The sequence below is a fragment of the Natrix helvetica genome (assembly GCF_964273705.1).
Source record: "Natrix helvetica genome assembly, chromosome: 9".
Taxonomy (NCBI): Eukaryota; Metazoa; Chordata; class Lepidosauria; order Squamata; family Natricidae; genus Natrix; species Natrix helvetica.
The window spans coordinates 16,412,595-16,438,086 of NC_138560.1; the positions used below are offsets into that span (position 1 = coordinate 16,412,595).

At 44.6% G+C, this 25,492-nt stretch overlaps 1 protein-coding gene across 9 annotated transcripts in view; it reads right to left on the bottom strand.

Annotated features, from left to right (window-relative positions):
* LDLRAP1 (low density lipoprotein receptor adaptor protein 1) overlaps window positions 1–25,492 on the bottom strand; it is a 632,547-nt gene that overhangs the window by 532,220 nt on the left and 74,835 nt on the right. For all 9 annotated transcript variants that reach the window (XR_014176144.1, XR_014176145.1, XR_014176146.1 and 6 more), the window contains 2 exons: window positions 14,192–14,334; window positions 9,696–9,808 (listed from right to left, as the gene is read on the bottom strand). Coding sequence is in view for 6 of the 9 variants with exons in the window: in XM_081961996.1 (XP_081818122.1) it covers window positions 9,696–9,808; window positions 14,192–14,334 (256 nt within the window). In the remaining 3 variants the exon portion in view is untranslated. The remainder of the gene's footprint in view (window positions 1–9,695; window positions 9,809–14,191; window positions 14,335–25,492) is intronic.

Here is a 25,492-nt window from a genome sequence, read left to right on the forward strand (position 1 = left end):
GCATCGTGGAGTATCGCAGGAGGTAAGGACACATGCACGCACTGCATGCTTGTGTGTGCATGCGTTCATGTGGAGGACACCGGGCCCCGTTGAACCATACTGGTTGCAACGGGATCCGGAACCCACCACTGATACATACATACATTCCCTGTTTCCCCGAAAATAAGACCTCCCTGGATAATAAGACCAATCAGACTTTTGAGTGCATGAGCTAAAATAAGCCTTCCCCGAGAATATTGCAACACAGCAGCAGCCATGAGGTGACCACTCTTGCCGCCTCCTGCACCTCAAAAATAATAAGACCTCCCCGAAAATAAGGTCAAATGTTTATTTCGGGGATCAAAAGAAAATAAGGCCCTGTCTTATTTTTGCTGAAACATGGTATGTACATGCATACATACATATATACATAATACATACATACATACAGTATATGGGGCCCGCGAAGCATTCTTAAATGGGCCAAACACATTGAATGGGTCAGTTCTACTTTTTAATCCCTCTACAACATTTAGATGTTTAACTATCTCCCAGTGTCAGTGGGACAAAAGGAAATGGAAAAATTAGGCAAAACAAATTGAGCCAATGAGACCCTTTCAATGGTTTTTAAGATGTCAGACCTGGGGACAAGAAACTATCAAGGCTGTGAAACTCGCAACTACCATTTTCAATTTGGTTTCTAACCTTGTCTTTCACTGGCCATTTCTTCATGTGAATATTTAAAACCATAAGGACTAGAAGCTTAAGCTGAGTAGTTGTTGACTTCAATATTTAATATGAGGCTTCACTGTAAAAGTTGGCTTTGCCGATGAGAAAAATGAAAGCTCAGCTACAGATTCATAAAGTTTATTAGATCAAAGGGGATAGAGTGATAGAATTTTCTAGTGGGAAATCTTATAACATTGGGGGAATAAGGGAAAACAAACAGCTATTCATCTTCCTCCAACTGCTGCTTTCTAAGGAGCATTGTTTTTCATTCTTAAAACGAGAGGCCGAATAAAAGAGAAACCGCCATTGTTTTAAGCCCCAGCAACACTGGCAAATCTTGCTCTTTTACAAAAGGTTTTTCTTCCCACTGCAGAGGTGTGTGATCCTCCCACAACGTCTTGAAGGGAGGATTCTTTTAATCATGCCAAATTCTAAATGTTTATGTGCCAGATGGGGAAAATGATTAAACAGACAGGGAAGGATCATCTATACTGGTCAATGTTGTTTTCATGAAATGTCAGTGTTACTTATTTCTACAATTTTTCAGATGTGCCTGCTTAAGACTCTAGGTTGTTTGACAAAAAGGAAAGAACCACATATAGTAATGAAATAAAAAGATTAGAAAACGAATGATGAAAGATGAGTGACAAACCAGAAATAAATACAGATATTATTTAGAATAATACATATTGTAAGCACTACCAGAATGTACAAAAGTGTAAATCAAAATATACAGAATGATAAATGTATAGAGGACTATGTTAGAACTATGGAAACAATAGCTATACGTATGTCGTATAATATAGTGTGTGTGTCCGTGTGTGTGTCCGTGTGCGTGTGTGCATGTGCGTATGCTGGTCTTGTTTTATTTGGGTCTTTTCCCGTGTAAGATTGAGATTGTCTTGGCAACGTTTCGGCGAGGTCTCACTCGCCATCTTCAGGCTGGTGTTTTTGGCTTCGTGCTTGTGCGAGTAAGGCGTGGTCGGAGCTGTCGTCTTTCTATAAATCTTGGAGGGTGTGTGTGGAGTGCTGGCTTTATTGCTGTAAGTGGATTGATTGGCTGTGTAGTTGCATCCTGATTAGTAGATGGAGTTGATGTTTGTAGATTGGTCAGCTGTTTCGTAACATCCTGTGTGGCTGAGGTGCTGGCTGTGTGTCCGTTGTTCTTCTGTGTTGTAACGACCTGGGTGGTGGGTGGGGTTCGTTTGTTGACTAGGGCTGGTTTCCAGATGTCTGTAGGTGGGAGGTATTGTCACGTTTATTCATGTTCAATCTTACACGGAAAAAGACCCGAATACAACAAGACCAGCATACCTACACATGTGAAAATCTACAAATATATATATGTATGTATGTATGTATGTATGTATGTATGTATGTATGTATGTATGTATAACTCACATTTTTAGGACAATTCACAATGCATACATACATACATCTATCTCTATGTTGAATATTGTATAAGAGAAGTATGGACGTAATTAGGATATATAACATCATATATTAAAAGTGCTGATATAACCAGTATATCGCTGTTGCAAAGTTGAAATTGTGATATAAAATGAAGAAAAATGTACAATAAAATATATATATTTTAAAAAGTAATGAAACAGTAACTTTAAAGTCAGTTAAGGAAAAGCCGACTATGTCTGAACTAAATATTTCCTTCCTGGGTTGGCTGTTCCCAACTAAGTTGCATCTCCTGTTGTGAAGGCCCCATTTCTGAAGAAAAAATCTGGGTTTGACAGCTTTCTAAAAAGACACGGGAGGAGAAATGTCAGTGGAGCTTCTCAATCAAACAAGTCATGGTTGTCCCAAAGGTGCTTTTCCAAAAGATAACTGGACTTTCTTGTTTTTTTCCCTTGAAAATGTTTTGCTTCTCATGCAAGAAGCTTCTTCAGTTCTTCAGAAGTCTTGAAGAACTGAAGAAGCTTCTTGCATGAGAAGTGAAATGTTTGCAAAAAAAAACACCCCAAGAAAGTCCAGTTGCCTTTTGGGAAAGCACCTGTAGGACATGAGAAGAAACGTTCTCCAAAGCACCTGAGGGGAGGGGCACAAGAAGCAATGGATGGAAACTAATCAAGGAGAGAAACAACCTAGAGCTAAAAAGACAGTTAGAGCAATTAATCAGTGGAACGACTTGTCTCCAGAAGTTGTGAATGTTCCAAACAATGGAAGTTTTAAAGAAGAGATTGGACAATCATTTGTCTAAAGTGGTTTCCTGCCTGAGCTGGTGGTTGGACTAGAAGACATCCAAGGTGCCTCCCAACTCTGTTATTCTGTTCTATTCTCATTTTCTGGATGGCCTATTCCGGTGTTGGCGAAACTTTTTGGCACCGAGTGCTGAAACAGAAGCTCGCATGCGCTTGTGGAGGAAGCTGGAAGAGCAGCCGCCTACTCCCCGTTTGCTCCTCTCTTGTTTCCTATGGGAGGAGCGAATCACCTCCAAGGTGTGGATTTACTCCCAAGTCAACCCTGCTTTCTTAATTGTTCTTGTCTTCTGGCAGCTCTGCGCATGGGCACACTGGGAACAGGCTCCAGCTGTTCCTCTGCCTCACTGCTATCTAGCTCCCTCTCTGTCTCTGATGCAGAGCCCTGGTCGGAGCTTTCCTCAGCCCCCCCAGGACTGGCCCATGTTCTTCCCCAACCTCCTCACTATCCGACTCTGCTAGCGGGCCACAAACAGAGTAACACAGCTGAATCGCACAGCAATCGGCTCTGCAGCACGAATCAGCTGGGAAGATAAAGGTCGGAAAATAGCGCAGGCAGTCAGGTGGGCCCATCTTTATCGTTGGGGCGAACTGGTTGGCTCCCAGCTGATCATCGGAGCTACCAGTTCACCCGAACCAGTCCAAACTGGTAAAATCCAACCCCTGTTCCAGGTGCTTAGGAAAGCAGCTTGGACTTAAGCGATCGCCCATCCATGCTCAGACCAGACCGAAGCCTAGAATGAGGTTCTACCTAAAGGACATGACTAAGCAGCATTCAGCACTCATTTCTCTGGAACAGCCACAACAAACTTTTAATGTGGTCGGTGTATCTTCTGAATTGCTTTTTTTATCGGAGAAAGCAGACTTAGCAATCCGATAACCTTTCGCAGAAGAAGAGAAGGGGGACGCAACAGTTCACCACGATGTGGGAGGGAGAGATTTATCGCCTGCCAATGTTTAGATGACACTGCTTCAGAATGCATTTAGTTTCTAAGGCAACTTGGAAGGCGGGGCGCATCCAACAGGAGAATCTGGGCTCTTGCTCACTTGGCGATCACTCATTTTGAAGCTCCCGTCTCTGCAGCTCTGCAAATCCCTTGATGCATATGGTAAGAGGGACTGAACTGCAGGCAACTTCAAAGCAGGGTGAAGATATAGTCCCATGATGGCAAATGCCCCAACACTGGACGTTTTTAAGAAGATGTTGGATAACCATTTGTCTGAAGTGGTGTAGGGTTTCCTGCCTGAGCAGGGGGTTGGACTGGAAGACCTCCAAGGTCCCTTCCAACCCTGTTATTCTATTCTAATAGATCACCCCTCCCTTCCTCTTCAATGGATGCTCTAGCAAGAGAAAAGCAATCTGACCTCATCCATCTACTGTACCAAATAATCAGCAGCAGCTTCTGTTGCAATGCCGCCAATTCTTTATCATCTTCCAAAAGGAATTTCCGTGCGAGACTGCAGCTTGAAAATGTACAAGTCGAACTTATCAGGATCTATAGCTCCTCATTCAGGGACAAACAAGGACACTGGCCTCCTGCGGATATACAACAGCCCAGTCTGTGGTCAAGGGTCCTGCAAGCATTCTGCATTCTTTTCAAACTTGGGAATTTTACAGCCAAAGGTTAATGGGTTCTATATTTGTAATTGTAGTGAAGAAAGTTGGAAGTTACTCTTTTGTTTATTTTCTCCCTTTTTTATTTTTGCACCCCTCCATCCCTGACTTTTTACTTTCTAAATACTTCTTTTTTTGCATATTTTACATTTTGTTAACATTTCATAAAGTCTGAAAACAGAAAAACAAAAACAAATCCTATTTCTCATTTCTTAGGGCAGTCTCTCAAACATCTTAGCTTTTCTCTCCAAAGCCAACTAACCACGTAGAATAGCCACCTGTCAACCACAGATTACAGTTAAAGCACCTTATGGAACAGATTCTGGCTAGGCTAATCTACAATTCCCATAATCCCCTCCCTCCCCCCATAGTGGCTAGGGCTAATGAGAATTGCAGTCCAGCCATCATCTGGCGTTCTTCAGTTTGAGGCTTTCTCGGGCTAATAAAATTTTGACTTACTGTACTTCTTGCCATATTGGCTGCAACAAAGACACATACACACTTCTGGATGTGTGGTCACTGTTTTCTTATGTCTCTTGATTTTTAAATTTTTTTTAAGCCTGAGGGCCTGAGTCATATTTTTCACTGATATGATGGGTTGGCCACTGGCATTATATTGAATTTTTGACTTATGGGAGATTCTTTGGGACCTAAGTGTTTGTTTGAAAAGCCCATCATCAAAATAATGAAATAAAACAAAAAGATTCTGTGTTTCCTAGAACAGAAAAAAAAACCACCTTTCTATGACAGCTACGGCAAATCTAGACAGCATACTAAAAAGCAGAGACATCACCCTGCCCACAAAAGTGCGTATAGTCAACGCTATGGTTTTCCCAGTTGCAATGGATGGCTGTGAAGGTTGGATCATAAGAAAGACTGAGCACCAAATAATTATAGCCTTTGAACTCTGGTGCTGGAGAAGACCGAGTCCCTTGGACTGCAAGGCGATCAACCGGTCAGTCCTGTAGGAGATCAACCCTAACTGCTCTTTAGAAGGCCAGATCGTGAAGGTGAAACTCCACCTACTTTGGCCAAGAAGAAAGGACTCCCTGGAGAAGAGCTTAATGGTAGGAACAATTGAGGGCAAAAGAAGAAGGGGACAACAGAGAAGAAGGTGGCTGATAGTGTCACTGAAGCAGTAGGCATGAGCTTAAATGGACCCCAGAGGATGGCAGAGGATAGGAAGGCCTGGAGGAACATTGTCCATGGGGTCACGATGGGTCAGACACTTCGCAACTAACAACATGACAGTTGAGAGTTGTGGATAATTGTTGATTGGTCGTAGTTGATGAAAGGCAGTTAGGTCAAGTGAGACAGGCAGTTTGGACTAGGCTAGAAACCAGGAGACTGTGAGTTCTAGTCCCAGCTGATTGGTAGATGGAGTTGGTGTTTGTAGATGATAGGAAACAGCCGACCAATCTACAAACATCAACTTCATCTACCCATCAGGATGCAACTACACATCCCACTTACAGCAACAAAGCCATACACCCCCACCAAAATTTATAGAAAGACGGCAGCTCCGATCACGCTTTACTCGCACAAGCACGAAGCCAAAAACACCAGCCTGAAGATGGCGAGTTTGACCTCGCTGAAACGTTGCCAAGACAATCTCAATCTATATATATAGAAACAATATATATATTGTTTCTAAGCCTTAACTAAGGAGCCAAATGTTTCTATAATAGTAAGTATAATTATTTGAATTATACTGAAAATCAAAATTGGACAAAATGTTACCTCCCAAACTTGCCAACCTATGAAACATTTCTTTTTTACTTTAAGCACATGGGTTGACTTATCTCTTTAAGACATTTCATATTCAGTATCATACACAAGTCAACCCATCTTTAATTTTCCTTTACAAAAGAAAGACCTAAAGAAAGAAATACACAGTTTTTTTCAATTTCGAAGAATTATTTAGGGAGGGGAAAAAATAGCAGGAAGGACTATTCTGCCCCAGAGTGGTTCATGAAACACATGGGATTTGCAACAGAAATGTGTTCAGTGATCTGTCAAAAATTGGCAGCAATGAAGGGGTCTGCTATTTTCCCAAGTGGGCCGAGCTTTGCCACTGGTTCCCTCCGAGGATTACATGCCTCATTAATTGCTTTCAGGAAGTCCTTGAAGAATTCCTTGTTCTTAAACAAGTGCGTAGATTGTTCCTCTGCCTCTGCCTACTGGTCTCAGAAACTTTTCTTTGTTGGATTTTCAAGTTTGGGGGGGTGGGGTTTTGGGTGTTGCATACTAGTTCCCTCCTGATCTTGTACTGTATTAAAGCTTTCTCATCATTGGGATTGGAAGGTGCTTCCCCCCCCCCCCCTAATGGGACATGGGAAAGGCCCTTGGAGGCGGGGCGAAGAGATGTTGCCTAGGGAACATAAGTCAGATAAGAGACAGCATTGCCTGCAGCTGCATAGTGGGCGGAGCAAGAGACTCGGAAGGGATTCTCTCCTAAGTTCTAGTTGTGGCCCGCCAGCAACCAGCGGAGCTGGTGGCCGACTCAGTGAGGAGGTTGGGGAGGAACATGGGCCAGTCCTGGAGCCCGGGGAAGGCTCTGATGAGGGCTCTGAGTCGGAGGCAGAGATGGGGGCAGGGCTGTCCGACAGTTATCAGCTGCCTTCGGAGTTGGAGATCAGTGGGGCAGGAGAACAGCTAGAGCCTGTTCCTGATGAGCGCACGCGCAGAGTTGCCAGGAGAAGGGAACAGCTAAGGAACAAGGGCACAGGTGGACGGTGAAAGGCTCCTCCCATAGGGAATAAAGAGGAGCGAAAGGGGAGGGGAGTTTGCAGGAGACAATTTGTTCGTTTCATTAGTGTGATGATTTGTTCGTGACTCCCAGAGATTCCTTGCCAAGTATTTTCTTTGGAAGATATCGGCCTGGCAGCCCTCCAAGCCTGATAAGGTCTGTGGTTGTAAATTCACCCTTGAAAGACTGTTTGTCGGGACTTTGCCGCATGTGAATGAGAATAATTCACATTAGCTTAATAAAAAGGGGGTTTTGTTGGGAGAAGAAGTCTGCTTCATGATTTCATGAAACCTAGGTCAGAACAGTTCTCAGACTTTAAAGGCGACAGCAGAAGAACTGCCCTTTCAGACTTTCAAGGTTCTGTTAATGTAGCTTTACAGTAAAGTAGAATTAGCTTCAAGATCCTATCTGGGTCCATCACTGGGACCAGAGATTTAGTCTTCTGAGCTTTCAAACTCATGCTGGAGCCCATCTAGAATTAGTGCATCTGGATTGTGTTTCCTGTCTGGTCAACCTCGTAAAGTTGTTGTTGCTGTTGTTAGTTGCGAAGTCGTGTCCGACCCATCATGACCCCCATGGACAATGTTCCTCCAGGCCTTCTTGTCCTCTACCATCCTCTGGAGTCCATTTAAGCTCTTGCCTACTGCTTCGGTGACTCCATCCAGCCACCTCATTCTCTGTCGTCCCCTTCTTCTTCTGCCCTCCGTCTTTCCCAGCATGAGGCTCTTCTCCAGGGAATCCTTCCTTCTCATTAGGTGGCCAAAGTATTTGAGTTTCCTGTTCAGGATCTGGCCTTCTAAAGAGCAGTCAGGGTTGATCTCCTCTAGGACTGACCGGTTGGATGGCCTTGCAGTCCAAGGGACTCGCAGGAGTCTTCTCCAGCACCAGAGTTCAAAGGCCAGTCGACTCCTTCCTTAAAAGCAGCCCTACAATCTTGTCATAAAATCTAATTAATTACCGATAGGCCTCAAGTTACAACAGCTCATTTAGTGACCATTTGAAATTGCAAGGGCACTGAAAAAAGTGACTTAGTACCATGACCACCTGATCAAAATTCAGACACTTGGCAACTGACTCATATTTATGACAGTTGCAGTGTCCTGGGGTCATGTGGTCCCCTTTTGCTACCTTCTGACAAGCAAAGTCAGCGGGGAAGCCACATTCACTGAACAATCGTGTGACCAATTTAACAACTGCAGTGATTCACTTAACAACCTTAGCAAGAAAGGTCGTAAAATGAGGCAAAATTATTTAATGCTGGATCTGCTTAACCAGCACTGCAAACAAGATCAATACTTCAGCACAACTTACTTAATGACTGTATCACTAAGTAATGGAAGGTACTACACACACACACACACACACACACACACACACACACACACGTAACATCTTTGGGAAAGTGTATCAACCAGAAGATATGAAGAAGCAAATCAAATAATGAATGACTTGAATGACACTTGTGGGAACAAAAAGTATCGCCATAAAATGTTAATATAAAACAAGCTCAGTTCTTTAACATATTATTAAGTCTATCCATACTGATCATCTATTGCTCCATCCTCTCCGTTTTAATGCAATGTTATTTCGATGCAATGATATGCATATAATAGATGTACCTAATATTCTATGATAGGATTGCCTTAGACCAGGGCTGTCAAACCTGCGGCCCGCGGGCCAGATGCATCATGCGCTGGTCACGCCCATGCTCGGTTTAGCGAAGGGGAAAATGTAATGGTACATCACGTCAATGTGAATTGCCGTTTCAAACGTGATCCCTTCGAATGCTCTTGGTGGAAGGGAGAGGGCTTTCAGTGATGGCTAACCTTTCCCGGACCGAGTGTCCAAAGTGAACCTCCAAAATGCTATGCGCGCATGGCCCCCCTGCACATGCCCCACTCCCCTGTGCACAAGCCCCAACCCTGTGCATGCATGTGTTCCCCCATGTGCCCATCCCTACGCATGCATGCATGCACCCCGCACATGTGTCCTGCACATGCCTCACCCTATGGATGCAGGTGCGGTCCCCGCACTCACCCTGCCCCCTGCACATGCACATGTGGGGCCCCACATGCATTTCACTCTGGCGCATGTGCCCCATATATGCTCTGCCCCCGTGTGGCCCCCATAATCTCCCCGCCCCCTACACATGTGCATGTAGTCCCTCAGAAATGCGCACATGGTCCTCCGCATGCCCCCTGCCCCACACATGCAGGCGTGTCCCCATAGGCATGCGTGGGCTCCCCACGCGGTGGGAGGCACGCGCGCATGCGCAGCAGAGCTAAACTGGGGAGATGGCGCACATGCCATCAGAGAGGGTGCTACATGCCACCTCTGACATGCGTGCCACAGGTTCGCCATCCCTGGCTGAAGTATTTGCTCTGAAGATTTGAAAGGTATGGATGAGGCGTACCTGTATATTGACACATTTTCAATGGCTTCATTTGTTATGCTGTCACTGAGAACGATCCCTCTGGGTGATACTTTCACGGTCACTTTTCGGAGTTTTTTCCCACTAGCTTTTGCCTTGGAACAGAGAAAAGAACTGCATTTAGATGTTGCCACAAAGATAAATCAATTCAACATCTCACTGCCAGGCCCCTCCAACCAAGGAAGACACGTAGAGTTGCTTCTAAGCAGTTTCTTTTATTGTTCTTCGCCTACAGACAGAAATAGGGCCAAACCAAAGCGAACACCTTGCATCATTAAAGGAAAACTCGGAGAACCCCTGAAAACCTTCCCCCCCCTATAAATTCTCCTGACTGCCAAGGGTGTTAGGAAGGACCAAACTTACACCCTGCATCTTTATTTGACACAGAACAAGGTTAGACGAAGCGTCTTTCATTCAAGCAAGCTTTGAACTCCTATAATCTATCACCATTTGACTAAAGTCTGATTCTCTAAATTTGCAACTGTTTTACGAATTTACGAACTCTATTTCAGGGGTGTCAAACTCAAGGCCCGGGGGCTGGATCCAGCCGCAGGGTGCTTAGATCCCATTTTTTGGCCATGACGGCCAAAACCTGCAGCCCCTCTGCCAGTGAAAAATGGGGCATGGTGGGCCAGGTGCGTGGCCCCCCCCCAGGGCTCTGTTTTCGCTGGCAGACAAACTAAAAACAAAACAAAAGGAGAAATCTTTCCCCTTTTGCATTTGAGCATGCAAGAAGGGACAGGAAAGGAGGAAGGGAAAGAGGAAAGACCAAGAAAAAAATGGGAAGAGAGCAAGGAAGGAAACACAAGGAAATAAGGGAATGGAAGAAGAAAGGAGAATGAAAAGGGAAGTAAAAAGCGGAAAAGGAAGGAAGGAAGGAAGGAAGGAAGGAAGGAAGGAAGGAAGGAAGGAAGGAAGATTAAAATGATAGTGAGGGAGGGTCTCCAGGAAGTCCTGCATTAGCACTTGGCTACCACAGGTGCCCCGACCCATGTCCTGTGTTATGCCCACCATGGCCACGGCCAATCCTATCATGACCACACCCTCCAAGGTCAAACACAACTCTATTGCAGCCCTCAATAAAATTGAGTTTGACCACCCCTCCCGCTTGCTCTATTTTATGAAGTGAATTCTGGTGGGCTTTCTGAGCTAGTTAATCACGTTCCTACCTCGCGCCCCTTCAACTTCACTTCCCAGCACATGACAATGAAGTCTTAACCAGTGGAACATCTCACAAAACGTCGCAGCATGCAAGACCTGTGGTTATTCTGTTGCATCCCCTTTTAACTTTCTTTGCTTGCGTTCACGTTGCATCCTTTATAGCTCCAGCAAAAATCTACAAACGCACTTCCAGTACAGGCTAAGCTTGATTAGGGTTGTTTTTTTTAAAAAAAAAATCCTAGTTAGGTCTGTGGGTGGCTTAGGCAGTTACGTAATCCAGCCCATTCAATTACATCACACTGTGTTGTGTAACCCCAGAAAAGTAACTAGGTTAAGTGAGTTTTGTAAACACAGCCGATTAATATTCCATGGTCATTCACAGTATTTCCTATTCCTTAGGCAAGTCTGACGGTTAGGTTTCTCTGTATTTCATTTATACGGAGTGGTGGTGCAATGGTAGGTAAGAGGAAGAGGAAGAGCTGCAGATTAGAAAACAGATAGGTAAGAGGCAGATGAGCCCACAGGAACACAGGTAGTCCTTGACTTATAACAATTCGTTTAGGAACGGTTCAAAATTACAACAGCGCTGGAAAAAGTGATTTATGAACCTTTTTCATTGCAGCATTCCCTGTAGTCAGGTGATCAAAATTCAGACGCTTGGCAACTGACTCATATTTATGACGACTGCAATGCCCCGGGGTTACGTGATCCCCTTTTGCGACCTTCTGACAAGCAAAGTCAAGGGGGAAGTCAGATGCGACAATTTAACAACTGCGGTGATTCTCTCACCGATTGTGGCAAGAAAGGTTGTAAAATGGGGCAAGACTCATTTAACAACCCTCTTGCTTAGCAGCTGAAATTTTGGCCTCAACTATGTTCATAAGTGGAGGACTCCCGGTAATGGGAGTGCAGCTAACGTCTCAGAAGGGACTCTCCTTAGTTTCTCAGACAGTAAAGGCGAGGGGGGAGAAATGTACGTCTAGGCCAGGGGTGTCCAAACTTGGCAACTTTAAGACTTGTGGACTTCAACTCCCAGAATTCTGGGAGTTGAAGTCCACAAGTCTTAAAGTTGCCAAGTTTGGACACCCCTGGTCTAGGCTTACAGGATTCTGTTAATTTATCCTACCTCACAAGACTGGCAGGCATTAAGGACTGGAGATGCTTCGCAGGGGAACTTTCGGGAGGCAGCAAATTTAGTGACTTTTTAAAAAGTGCCATTGGGTCAGACAAGGCTCCTTAGCAGGCTAGGTCTGATCCACAAGCCATTATTGGTAGATTGGTAGCCAGTTGCTACCAACCTACGTTCCATTGAGGACCTGTATACTGCACGAGCCAAAAAGAGGGCTGTGAAAATATCTACAGACTCCTCACATCCTGGACATAAATTGTTTCAACTCCTACCCTCAAAACGACGCTATAACGCACTGCACACCAGAACAACTAGACACAAGGACAGATTTTTTCCAATGCCATCACTCTGTTAAACAACTAATTCCCACAACACTATCAATAATTTACGAAGAATGCATAACGATTATTCTTCTCTTCCTTCCTGGTATCTATCTCTTCCCACTGATGACTATAACCATATTGCTTGTATCTTTCAATTTAAATTCCTTTATTTGTTTCCTAGTACGATTTGATAGTTTATTAGTAACCTTGACTATCACTAAGTGTTGTATCTTTTTTTTGTTGATGAATGTATTTTATTCTCCTTATGTACACTGAGAGCATCTGCATTAAAGACAAATTCCTTGTGTGTCCAGTCACACTTGGTCAATAAAGAATTCTATTCTATTCTATTATTCTTGATGAATGTATTTTATTCTCTTATGTACACTGAGCGCATCTGCACCAAAGACAAATTCCTTGAGCGTCTAATCACACTTGGCCAATAAAGAATTATATTCTGTTCTATTCTATTCTTCTTTATGTACACTGAGAGCCTATGCACCAAAGGCAAATTCCTTGTGTGTCCAATCACACTTGGCCAATAAAGAATTCTATTCTATTCTATTCTATTCGGTTGTGCAGGCCTACTCTATAAGGTGGTAACAGTGCAAATAATTGTTGCAGAAGGAGCAAAACTATTCCAATCACAATGTGTCTTTTTCCTAACGGGACAATTCAGTAAGTCATTAAAACAAAACCCCAGCTCAATAAAGAAAGTCGATAACATGAGTTACAATCAGGACTGCAAGCATTAATTGGTTTAATTGTCAACTGAAATTCCGGTGAATTAAAAGGTCCCAACAATTAATCAAGAAAGCAAAGAGTTGATTTGTTCCTACCTAATTTTAGTTGTAATACAACAATTAACAGGCAGTGAAAGAAAGAAAAAAACCATGAAAATGTCCTTAACGTCTGGCAAATGTGGTCACTACTTCATTTCTTATATAATAGTATGCAAAAAAAAAAAAAGAGCATTGTTTTGCTAGGGAGAAACGTATTTAAATTTAGAATGGATTATAATGGATTTTTAAATCTTAAAATGTCCTGTAAAAAAATAGATTAAGCTTCACTTTTTGAAACAATAATGGAACAAATGAAAAATGTCACTGAACTTTTTTTAATTGACAAATACTTTTCTTAAGGTGAATACAGTGTGACTGGTATGGCAATTTGCATTATAGTAAAAAATTTAGGGATCATTCGGAAAAAGGGACGGCTGATAACTAAGAAAGGTCAGTTAAATCTGACAGATGAAGTGAAATTGTCCATTAATGGGTGTGACGTGTAAATGTTTTGTCTGTTCTAACTGGACTGGCTAAATGGGGTATATGTCGAGGGTTGTATGTATATGTGCTGTGCTTATATATGTATGCAATCAATACTTTAAGGGATGCGGTGGCTCAGTGGCTAAGATGCTGAGCTTGTCGATCAGGAAGGTCGGCAGTTTGGCGGCTCGAATCCCTAGCGCCGCATAATGGAGTGAGCTCCCGTTAATTGTCCCAGCTTCTGCCAACCTAGCAGTTCAAAAGCACGTAAAAATGCGAATAGAAAAACAGGAACCACCTTTGGTGGGAAGGGAACAGTGTTCCGTGTGCTGTTAGTCATGCCGGCCACAGGACTACGGAGATGCCGCCGGCTCTTCAGCTTTGAAACAGAGATGAGCACCGCCACCTGGATTGCTTAGGGAAGCGATGGGTAGACTTTTAACTCCCAGAATTCCCCAGCCAGCATAGCACAGCTGGCGGGGAATTCTGGGAGTTGAAGTCCACCAGTCTTAAAGTTGCCATGGTTGAGAAACACTGACTTAGGGACGATAGAAGACAGTTACAGAGGATGTGAATGTAAACTGGACCTTGGTCCCTCACCGTTGCCACAATCCTTTTGACCGCCGTTGCAGATAATTCTTCTCCTTTGGGCTGTTCAACCAACGTCATGCCCAGGTACTTCAGGTTGAAGAGCATGCCCTCCAGTAAGGTCTCTCGGGTGTCCGTCCAGTTCTCAGGGAGTTCTATAAAATCAAAAGAACTTTTGTTACTATCAAGACCACTTGGAATGACTTTTGGGAAGAATGTTGTACAGGAGCTTCTCTCTAGCCAGAAATAGCCAAGACCAATTTGTGTTGAAATGTGTGCAACATTTGTTCTTTTAGTGCAGGTAATCCTCAGAAATGGGTGTTCAACAACAATGAACATAAGCATACTTGACGGATGATTAGTGGGACTATGCATAATTGAAAGTAGTGATGTATAAACATTAAAAGTTGGTAAATTCTTTTATACTGTAAAAATAATCAGAATGAGCTAAGTGATTACACAAATGTATATTGTTATTAAATAGATAATTAAGAATGCAAGGGAATTAGGTTCGCTGAAAGGAAAGAAATATTAACTGTAATCGAATATATGATGTACAATGAAAGTGAGGTACCTAGTTATATTAGATGGAAAATTTGTGACTGTATACATAATTTATTTATTTATTTATTTATTTTATCAGACTTATTAGTCGCCCCCTCTCCCCACAGGGACTCGGGGCGACGTACACAAGCAACGGTCTACGGACTACAAAGGAGGAGGTAAAAATAAATAAATACAATAATCAGGGAAGTTAAAACCCCAATAAGAATAAAAGTTTAAAAGCTAACATTGACAATTAAAATTAACCAAGGGGTGGAACAGTTGTCGAGATTATGCCAGGCCGGCTAGCCGAAACAGGTGGGTCTTCAGTTTACTGCGGAAGGAGCGGAGATCGGTTGTTGTCCTGATGTCTGGGGGGAGGTCGTTCCAAAGGGTGGGACCCGCCACAGAGAAGGACCTACTCCTGGGCACCGCCCTCTGACAGTCTCTAGAGGACGGTACCCGGAGAAGGCCCTCTCTGTGTGAGCGAATGGGCCGCAGGGATGTATGGGGCAGGACACGATCCCGCAGATAACTAGGCCCTATGCCATGGAGCGCTTTAAAGATGGTGACTAACACCTTGAAGCGCACCCGGTAGGCCACAGGAAGCCAGTGCAGCTCGCGCAGGAGAGGTGTTATATGGGAGAACCTCGATCTCCCCATGATTACCCGCGCGGCTGCATTCTGGACCAACTGCAGTCTCCGGGTGCACCTCAAGGGGAGCCCCATGTAGAGAGCATTACAGTAGTCCAGACGAGACGTCACCAGCGCGTGAGTGGCTGTGCGCAGGGCCCCCCGGTCCAAAAGGGGACGCAATTGGCGCACCAGGCGAACCTGGTGGAACGTCTCCCTCGCCACGGCTGCCACATGATCTTCTATAGTCAGCCGGGCATCAAGGAGGACGCCCAAATTGCGTGCCCGTTCCACCGGGGCTAATTGTTCATCCCCGATGGCCAGCGATGGAATGTGCTGGTTGTATTGGGGAGCCGGGAGCCACAGCCACTCTGTCTTGGAGGGGTTGAGCCTGAGCCTGTTGTCACCCATCCAGACCCGCACGGCTTCCAGACAACGGGACATCCCTTCGACGGCCTCGTTGGGGTGGTTTGGGGTGGAAATGTACAGCTGGGTATCATCAGCGTACAGGTGGTATCCCACCCCAAAAATTGAAAATATGGATGCACAAAAGCTTGTAACCAAACGACATGCTGTATGTAATGGGTGAGAATTTTTTATGTTGTCTGTTATGTTTAAAAAAAAGAAGAAAAGAAAGAAAAGAAATGGGTGTTCCATCATTAGAGGCTTTTAAGAAGAGATTGGACAGTCACTTGTCTGAAATGGTTATAAGGTCTCCTGCTGAAGTAGGGGGTTGGACTAGGAGACCTCCAAGGTCCCTTCCCAACTCTATTTTTTTCCCTTAGAGACAGCGGCTGCTGTCAGTATGCATCCCATTCCCAGGGCTTCTAGAAGAAGACACAAAGAGATCCATCAACCTCTAGAATAGGGGTGTCAAACTCAATTCCATTGAGGGCTGCATCAGGACTGTGGTTGACCTTGGGGGGAGGAGGAATGGGGGTGTGGCCAAGTAGGTGGGCATGGCCAGCTTGACGCCACTCCCCAAACTGCTGGCATATTTCCTCTTTGGGTAGATTGGACCGAAGCCACACTGGCCCAATGTTTCCTCTTCACATAGACCGAGCTCACGTGACGCAGGCCGCTTACATTTTCCAGGATGGCCCTGCAGGCGAGATCCGACCACATTGCAGGCCGTATCCAGCCCGCGGGCCTTGTGTTTGACACCCCAGCTCTGGGAACAAAAGCCAAGCAAAGAAAGCATGCAGCATCCCTTGACTAAGGAACAAATGAACCTTTTCTCAGGAAAACAAGTGTCACCGCATCCTGACGCATTAACCTGGGTCCAATGGCCAACTTTTGACTTTGTTAAGTCTGAACAATTAAACAGGAACTGACCCATGACAGCTCATTGTACAGCATCAGTGAAGACTTCCACAAAATGCTTTATCAAACTCAGATTTATACAAGGTTTTCTCTTATCATACAAAGTGGGTGTATTCTTGGTGCAGAAAACAGACAGTGAGGCACAGGAGGAACACCTCACTCTGGTTTCAAGGGGGACAAGCCATCAGCCTTTCTCATAGCCGTGAATCTGCAGAGGTGACCAGGGATCATCTCAGGAATTGTGGTGTGCCTGTAGATGTCAAGGTCCGCCTGTCGTTCCCACAGCAAGACAGGGCAGGAACCTGGCCACCATAACTGTTTCCAGGCAATGCTGCAATCTCTATTGTGAATAATTAAATGGGCACAATTTAACCTGTAATAGCTGATAACCCGGAGTTGCCAGGGTATTTTTTTTATAGGGGGAAAATGACTGGACCAAACATAATTTCTAATGTTGTATTTTCCCACTTATCAGAGGAAGTCCTCTTATGGAGTATTGTGAAGCCGTTACCATGGCAACTCCACAGCGCCGTACAGTAGAAGCCATTTTATGGCAGTACAATAGAAATCATTTTATGGTAGTACAATAGAAGCCATTTTAAGGCACAAGAGGCTGTATCTTAACAGAACACACACACCCCAAGAGGTGTTAGGGGTGTCTTACCACCACAGTATTTTTTTTCCACAGAGTAAGTCATTTATGTACCAAGTTTGGTTGAAATTCTCGAGGAGTTCCAGAGTTATGCTGGAACACACACACACAGCCATTTTTATATAGGTAGATTGAGAGAGAGAGAGAGAGAGAGAGAGAGAGAGAGAGAGAGAGAGAGAGAGAGAGAGCAAGATAGATAATAATGATAATGTAAAAATGGAAATCTTTCCTGCTTCAGATGACAGCATGCATTTTTATTCTTCTCCCTTTCCCCAATTACAATTTTCATATCGATAGAAGAGAATATGTAAAGCTCAAGAGTTGAACTGCGAGATCCTTGGTGTTCTCTGAGTTTATCTTTTTGCAGACATTTCAACACCATTCTAGATAGCATCATCAGTGCTAGAATGGAGTGGGGTTTGCTCTTAATTTTATATCCTTGATGATTCATCGATTAGCTGTTATTTACTCTTAGCACACTTTTTTGAGTTGGTAGTTCCTACATTGTAATATAGTTTATTTCATTGTTGATATAGTGTTAATATTGGTGTAAATCTCTGCTCATATGGGCCTTGATTGCTGCTGAAGATACCTATTTTGGACTTTTGTTTCCTGCTGGGCTTTTTGATTGCCTCTTTTGAATGGCATGTAGATGTTGTTTACCTCTATGTGTCTGTTGATGGTTATTATCATCTCCTACTAAATCTAGGTACATATGACTCTTGCCTTAACATGAACTAAGTTTTTGAACTAATTTCAAAACTTTTCTTTGCAACAGATCAGATCCCTAGGAAGAGCTTCCCCTGGGGACTTACTGCTTGGAAGGGAGAGAGAAAAAGTGTTAAAAGTAAATTAAAGAAAAGAAATGGTGCTAACAAGACATGATTTTGGCTCTGCTTCATCTGTCAGCTCTCAGCCTGCAGCTGACAACACCCCACCCTTTAAGCAATGCAACCCTTGGCAGGAAAATAAAAGCTTGACCATGCTGGAGTAAAAACTCCTTTGATGTTATGGCACAATACAACTGGGTTCACGCAATACACCCGAGAAGATTATAATGGGAAGGGCTGCTTGTGGTATGAGAAGCCAGCCAACATCTCAGCAAAGTGTGGGAATCAGACCATGCTCTTAAGCCACTGATTTGCCCGTATGACATGTGAATACTATCCTGATGTTTCATTGAAGGCTCAGCATGTTGTAAAGACCAGATCCATGGTTGGACTCACTGCCCAAAAACAGTCATTTGTGAACAAATCTTGTTTGGTCTGGTTTGGCTCTGCAACCCAATAAGACAGACACAGACTTCAGAGGATAATTAAAACTGTAGAAAAAACAATTACTACCAACCTGCCTTCCATTGAGGACCTGTACACTGCACGAGTCAAAAAGAGGTTGGTGAAAATATCCACAGACTCCTCACATCCTGGACATAAATTGCTTCAACTCCTACCCTCAAAACGAGGCTATAGAGCACTGCACACCAAGACAACTAGACATAAGTACAGTTTTTTCCCGAACGCCATCACTCTGCTAAACAAATAATTCCCTCACCACTGTCAAACTATTCACTAAGTCTGTATTACTATTACTATTGGTCTTCTCATCGTTCCTATCACCCATCTCCTCCCACTTATGACTGCAGGACTGTAACTTTGTTGCTTGTATCCTTATGATTTATATTGATATTGTTTCCTGATTTTTTATTTGAACCCTATGACAATCATTAAGTGTTGTACCTTATGATTCTTGATAAGTGAATCTTTTATTTTTATGTACACTGAGAGCATATGCACCAAAGACAAATTCCTTGTGTGTCCAATCAAGAATTCTGTTCTGCATTGTTAAACCATTGAAATTTATTTTGGAGTAGACACCTCCAAGATGATTTCACATGGACACATAAACAATGGCTTAGTCTTGACTCAAGGCTGCAAATGTGCCTGACACGGAGCCTGGCTCAAGGTCACACAGCTGGGTTTCATGGCAGGATTTGAACTCACCATCTCTCGATTTCTAGCCTGGTGCCTTAACCACTACTACACCACAACTGGCTCGCTTCTGGTGGTCTCCAGATTGGGAAATGCTCCAGGTTTCCTACCAGTCCTTAACATGACCTTCCTTCTTCTACTAAAATAGCCTTTCTTAATCCAGACCACTCCAGATGTGTCCAACTCCAAATCCTGTAATCTTCCATCCACATTGACAGAGAGCTGAATGATGAGAAGACCAGCGTCTATCTCCAGCAAACTTGATACATATATGGTCTATTAATCTTTTACAATGTGCTGGGTCAGGTTTCCCAGTGCCCTGGACGGGGCTGAGGTCCAGCAACATCCTGTTCTCTAACAACAGGTTGGAGAAAACTACTGTGGTCAAAAAGCAATTATAAAAGTAAAGGTTCCCCTCGCACATATGTGCTAGTTGTTCCCGACTCTAGGAGGTGGTGCTCATCTCCGTTTCAAAGCCGAAGAGCCAGTGTTGTCCGGAGACGTCTCCGTGGTCATGTGGCCGGCATGACTAAACGCTGAAGGCACACAGAACACTGTTACTTTCCCACCAAAGGTGGTTCCTATTTTTTCTACTTGCATTTTTTATGTGCTTTCAAACTGCTAGGTTGGCAGAAGCTGGGACAAGTAACAGGAGCTCACTCCATTACGTGGTGCTAGGGATTCAAACCACTGAACTGCTGACCTTTGTGATCGACAAGCTCAGCATCTTAGCCAGCATCCCCCCTCACAAAGCAATTATAGACAGCGGGGGGGGGGGGGAGAAACATTCTTTTTGCAGAGCTGTTTTCTCACACACACACATACAATGCACACCGCTGTGGAAGAAAACTGCTGTGAACCCAGGAAGGCTAAACAAAAAGTCTCGTGCAATACAAGTCCCTTATGCCTGGAATGCGCCCACAACGGGCTACACAATTGCCCTGATCAAGCATACATTCTATCTAAATGATGGCAGGAGAGAGATTAGAAATTAGTCTCTAACAAGGGTCTGAAATAAAAAACAGATGCCAATTCTCTTCTATGCTGCTGTCAAGAACACCTGCGGGGATGCAGCCGTTCAGTTCCCAGCGGTTGAGTTCAAATGAATTCATCTTTTAGCACCAATTTGAAAGGAGGAAGAGAGACGGAGAGGGATACTTTCCCTGTCTGAAAATCCTGCAAACAGATTCCCCCTGCAAGCTTTCCATAGCAAGCCAAGGAGATATAAGAGGTATTTCCATAAATAGATACAGATATTTATAGATATTATAATCATGGACTAATAAAAATAAAGTAGGAAAATAGGTAAGGTAAGAAACAGTATTAAAGGAAAAGATCAAGAAGATTGAAAAGACTAAGACAATTAAGAAGAGGAAGAGAGTCAGCAGTGGTCAAGGTGCTGGCTTAGAAACCAGGAGGCTGGGAGTTCTAGTTGCACCTTAGCCATGAAAGCCGGTTGGGAGATTTGGGGCCAGTCATTCTCTCCTGGCCCAATCATCCTGGCAGGGTTGTTTTGGGGAAAATAGGAAGAGGAAGGAAGATTTGTATATTCACTGCCTTGAGTTGTATTTTAAAAAGGAGGATAAAAATAAGTTTTAAAAGTGACTATGGCAGGGGTGTCAAACTCAATTTAATGGAGGGTTACATCAGGATTGTGTTCAGTGCTGGGTTCCTCTTAGTGTCGCTACTGGAACGCTGATCGCAGTCTGTCCGTGCACGGGCCTCACGTGCGCTCCACATGCCTGCGCAATCCACTGCCCCTGTGACACCCAGCTGCTTGTCAGGGCGCGCACAGGCTCTGCATGCTGTACGCTCGTGTGCAGTGTGCCTTTTGGCATTAAATACAGCTATAGAGTGCGGGCGGGCCAAACGAGCCACCATACCGGTACGCTCTCAGCTGCTCCGGGGCAATACCGGTACGACCATACCTGTCAGGACCTGTTTGACCTCCCGGGGGGAGGGAGGGGAATGGCCAGCTCTTCAACTCAGCAACGCTCCATTTTTGCCCATTCCTGCAACCCTCTGCCAACGGAAAACGGAGCCTGGGCAGGTCGTGCACTGCCTCCCCAAGCTCTGTTTTTGCTGGCAGAGGGTGGCAGGAGGCCAAAATCGGAGGGCGGAGCTCCATTTTCACTGGCAGAGGCCCTGTGGGCCGGTCTTTTGCTGTTTTCAGGGTGGGCCCACGGGCCAGAACTAAGCACCCTGTAGGCTGGTTCCAGCCCTCGGGCCTTCAGTTTGACACCCCTGGACTATGGTAACTTTACCCATCTTGTAAGTAACCCGTTCTGACACTTATGTTGCAGCATCCCCCCAGGCCACATGATCAAAAGTCAAGCGCTTGGCAAACAGCATGCATTGACAATGGTTGCAACATCCGAGGGTCACCTGATCACCCTTTGAGATCTTTACCACCAGTTTCTGACAAGCAACGTTAATGCGGGGAGTCGGATTGACTTAAGAGCCACATGATTCACTTAATGACCGCCGTGATTTGCTTAACGGGTGTGCCAAAAAAGGGTCATAAAATCAAGCACAACAAACAAGCTGCCTCACTTAACGACAGACGTCCCAGTTCCAATTGTGGTCGTAAGCTGAGGGTCACCTGAACGGTCTATATCTATCATTGGTATCATTAATCCTCTATGCCATTATTTCTAGTGGCATCTGTTTCCTGACCTGCCTCCCTTGAAGGCTGACACCCAGGCACAAAGATCTTCCCAACACGCTGCAACTCCACTGATGTTTTGTGCTGGGTGGCTTTCTCGGCGCTCGCACTTCACACCCCCTGTGAGATTATCCTGGGTGTCTTTGGTGCCAGTATTAAAAGTAAGTCCAAAGGAAAACATGGCCGATGATTCACAAGGAACGAGAGCAAGATTCCCTGGTGGGAATAGCCTCAGGCTGACTCACTTAAGCCAAGGGGCAATTAGAACAAAAAAGCTTATGGCACCTGTTGCATCACTTCCGTCAACATATCCTAACCGGCAGATGTGTTTGTATTCCTTGTGGGAGCTCCTCCTCCTTGGCCACAGCAAAGCAACATTGAGTTATGCAGCTCGACGCCAACCCATTCAAAAAATGAGCCAAACTGACCTCAAAGGGACTTGCAACCAAACAGGTAGAGACTTGCAGATTCCAGCATTTCCTGTTTTGAAGACTGTCCCGGAAGCCACGAGGCAGATGTGTCAGCCTTCCCAAGTAGTTCACCTACGTGGGAAGGCTGACATCTTCCCATCACAAACGAATAAGCCCGTGATAGTGAATCTGTGGCATGCGGAGCCATGCCATCTGGCACATGTGGCATCACCCGTTTTTCTTCTGCGCACACAATGATCAGCTGACTTTTGTGTGTGCTGGAAACCGGAAAAACTGGTCTTCTGTTGTCCGGCATGAGCATGGACGCCAGTTTTCCGGCATGAGCATGGATCGGCACATGCGCATGCTTGGCAGTAACCGGAAGACTTGCTGGCAGGGTGCTTCTATGCGCCGGAAACCAGAAGTCCATTTTCCAGTGCCCACATGGATCTTGGGCAGCTCCTCTTCCAGGTCATGGCCCAGACAGGGGTATGCATGCGTTCCTTTTTCGGCACTCGGTGCCCAGTATGTGTGCTCCCTTTTCAACACTTAGTGCCGAAAAGGGTTGCCACCACTGATATAAGCTAATTCTACTACCTTTCATGGCTATATTAAGCTAATCTTGCAAGTCCGAAAGTATAAATCTCCCACTGTCTTTTTTTTAGCCTGAGAAGTTAGGAAGCTGCAGCCGATACCATCTCTTATCTGACTGTTCCTTAGGCCAAAGGCTTTCCCTTTGGGAACATGTAAGACTGGTGGAGTTCAACTCCCAGAATTCCCCAGCCAGCCATCCCCAGCCACAAGTCTTAAAGTTGCCAAGTTCGGAGACCTCTGGCCTAGATAGCATTTCTTCTCTCCCCCCCCCCCCCCGCCCCGACCTCCATCTCCCAAGGTGATTCACACATATCATTTACAAGGGGTCAGAGGATTCCCTGGAGTTGCATACACATTAAAAGCGTTGTGGCCCACCAGAGGCCAGCAGAGCTGGCAGCAGATTTAGATAATGAAGAGGTTGGGGAGGAACATGGGCCAGTCCTGGAGTCTTGCGAAGGCTCTGACGAGGGCTCTACGTCAGAGGCAGAGATGGGGCCTTGGCCATCTGATAGTTATCAGCTGCCTTTAAAATCAGACATCAGTGAGGCAGAAGAACAGCTGGAGCCTGTTCCCAGTGTGTGCATGCGCAGAGCTGCCAGACGAAGGGAACAGTTAAAGAACAAGGGTCGACTTGGGAGTAAAGCCACAGGTAGACAATGAATGGTCCCTCCCATAGGGAGTAAAAGAGGAGCGAAAGGGGAGTGGAGTTTGCAGGAGACAATTAGTTCATTCCTGCATTCTTGCCAAGTATTGTGGCATCTGAAAAATATCGACCTGGCCACTCTCCAAGCCCGATAAAGGTCGGTAATTGTGAACTATCTTGAAAGACTGCAGGCCGGGACTTTGCTGGAGAGGAATTCACTGTAAATTAAATAAAAGGGGTTTATCGGGATGAGGACTCAGCTTCATCCTGCTGGGGAAGCCTAGGTCAGAACAATAAGATGATTTACCCCAAAACTTTTAACCTTCTCGCTTTTAGCTTCAAATAGCCACACGCCACATTTTCAGAGCATAACAGGAGCTGCATTCACCAGGAAGGCGAGAGGTTTGGGAAAGCCGACCTGCAACTTTTCCAAATCTTCCTTAGAAGGTTGTGTTGGTGAAAGAGAGACGTCAATCACGAACGGACGTTTGTACTCCTGGGGCTAAATTTGCACATGGTGCCTAGAAACAGTTGCAGGGGTTTTTTCACTGGGAAATGAATTCTGATCGGGATGAACAGTGCTTACTCTGAGCAGAAGGAACAGCTGGGATTGGCAAAGACAGGTACATTAACCTGATTGCTTTCCGTTCTGATATCGATCAGCGGGTTTAATGCCCTGGGTTGCACTATTACATTTCAAAGATGGAAAGTTCCAACGTGAAAAGGCAACACGTTCAGAGGCTGTGCGGTCATTGTGTTAAGTCAAGCTGGAGACCAATGTTAGATCATCACCCACTTATTCCTCAGGCTCATCAACATTTTCACTGAGTGTTTTTCTGGATCCAAAAAATCCACCAATAACTTTATAATTTGATTCTGGGTAGAATTAGCTGCACTCATAACCCCCTGACATAAAGATATTAACAATAAGGTAAAAGTAAAAGGTTCCCCTTGGACATATGTGCTACTCGTTCCTGACTCTAGGGGGCGGTGCCCATCTCCGTTTGAAACCCGAAGAGCCAGCGCTGTCCGAAGGCATCTCCATGGTCATGTGGCCGGCATGACTAAACACCGAAGGCGCATGGTGTTACCTTCTTACCAAAGGTAGTTCCTATTTTTCTACTTGCATTTTTTACGGGCTTTCGAACTGCTAGGATGGCAGAAGCTGGGACAAGTCAGGGGAGCTCACTCCCTTACGCGGCACTAGGGATTCGAACCACCAAACTGTAGACCTTTCTGATCGACAAGCTCAGCCTCTTAGCCACTGAGCCACTGCGTCCCCTTTTTATATTAATGATACATAGATTTAAATGTGCGCTTAATTGTGGTCATAAGTCCTCAACTTATGACCACAATTGAGCCCAAAATTTAGGTTGCTGGGAAATTTGTTAGGCGAGTTTTATGACTTTTCTTGCTAAGGGAATCACTGCAGCTGTTAAATTAGTAATGTGGTTGTTAAGTGAACTTTTCTTCTCAGATCGCAAAAGGGGATCAGTCATGTGATCGCCATAAATATGAGACAGTTGCCAAGCATCTGAATTTGGATCCCTCAACCATGGGGATGCTGCAATGGTTGTAAAGTGATCACGTCACTTTTTATCAGTGCCCTTATAACTCTGAATGGTCACTAAACAAACCGTTGTAACTTGAGGACTACCTGCATGTATGTCAGAGAAAGTCAGAGAATGCCAGAAACTTTTTTGAAAAATTTAAAATTCTGGGAATTTTTTTTTTTTTGTGGACAATGTTCGTTTTGAATAGCAACAAGGAGGGGATTTAGTAAAAGAAATCTGGATATAGATTGCAAATTGTGACCTGGGAAAAAGACCTATACATTTTACCAACAAACTTCTATTTAGGTT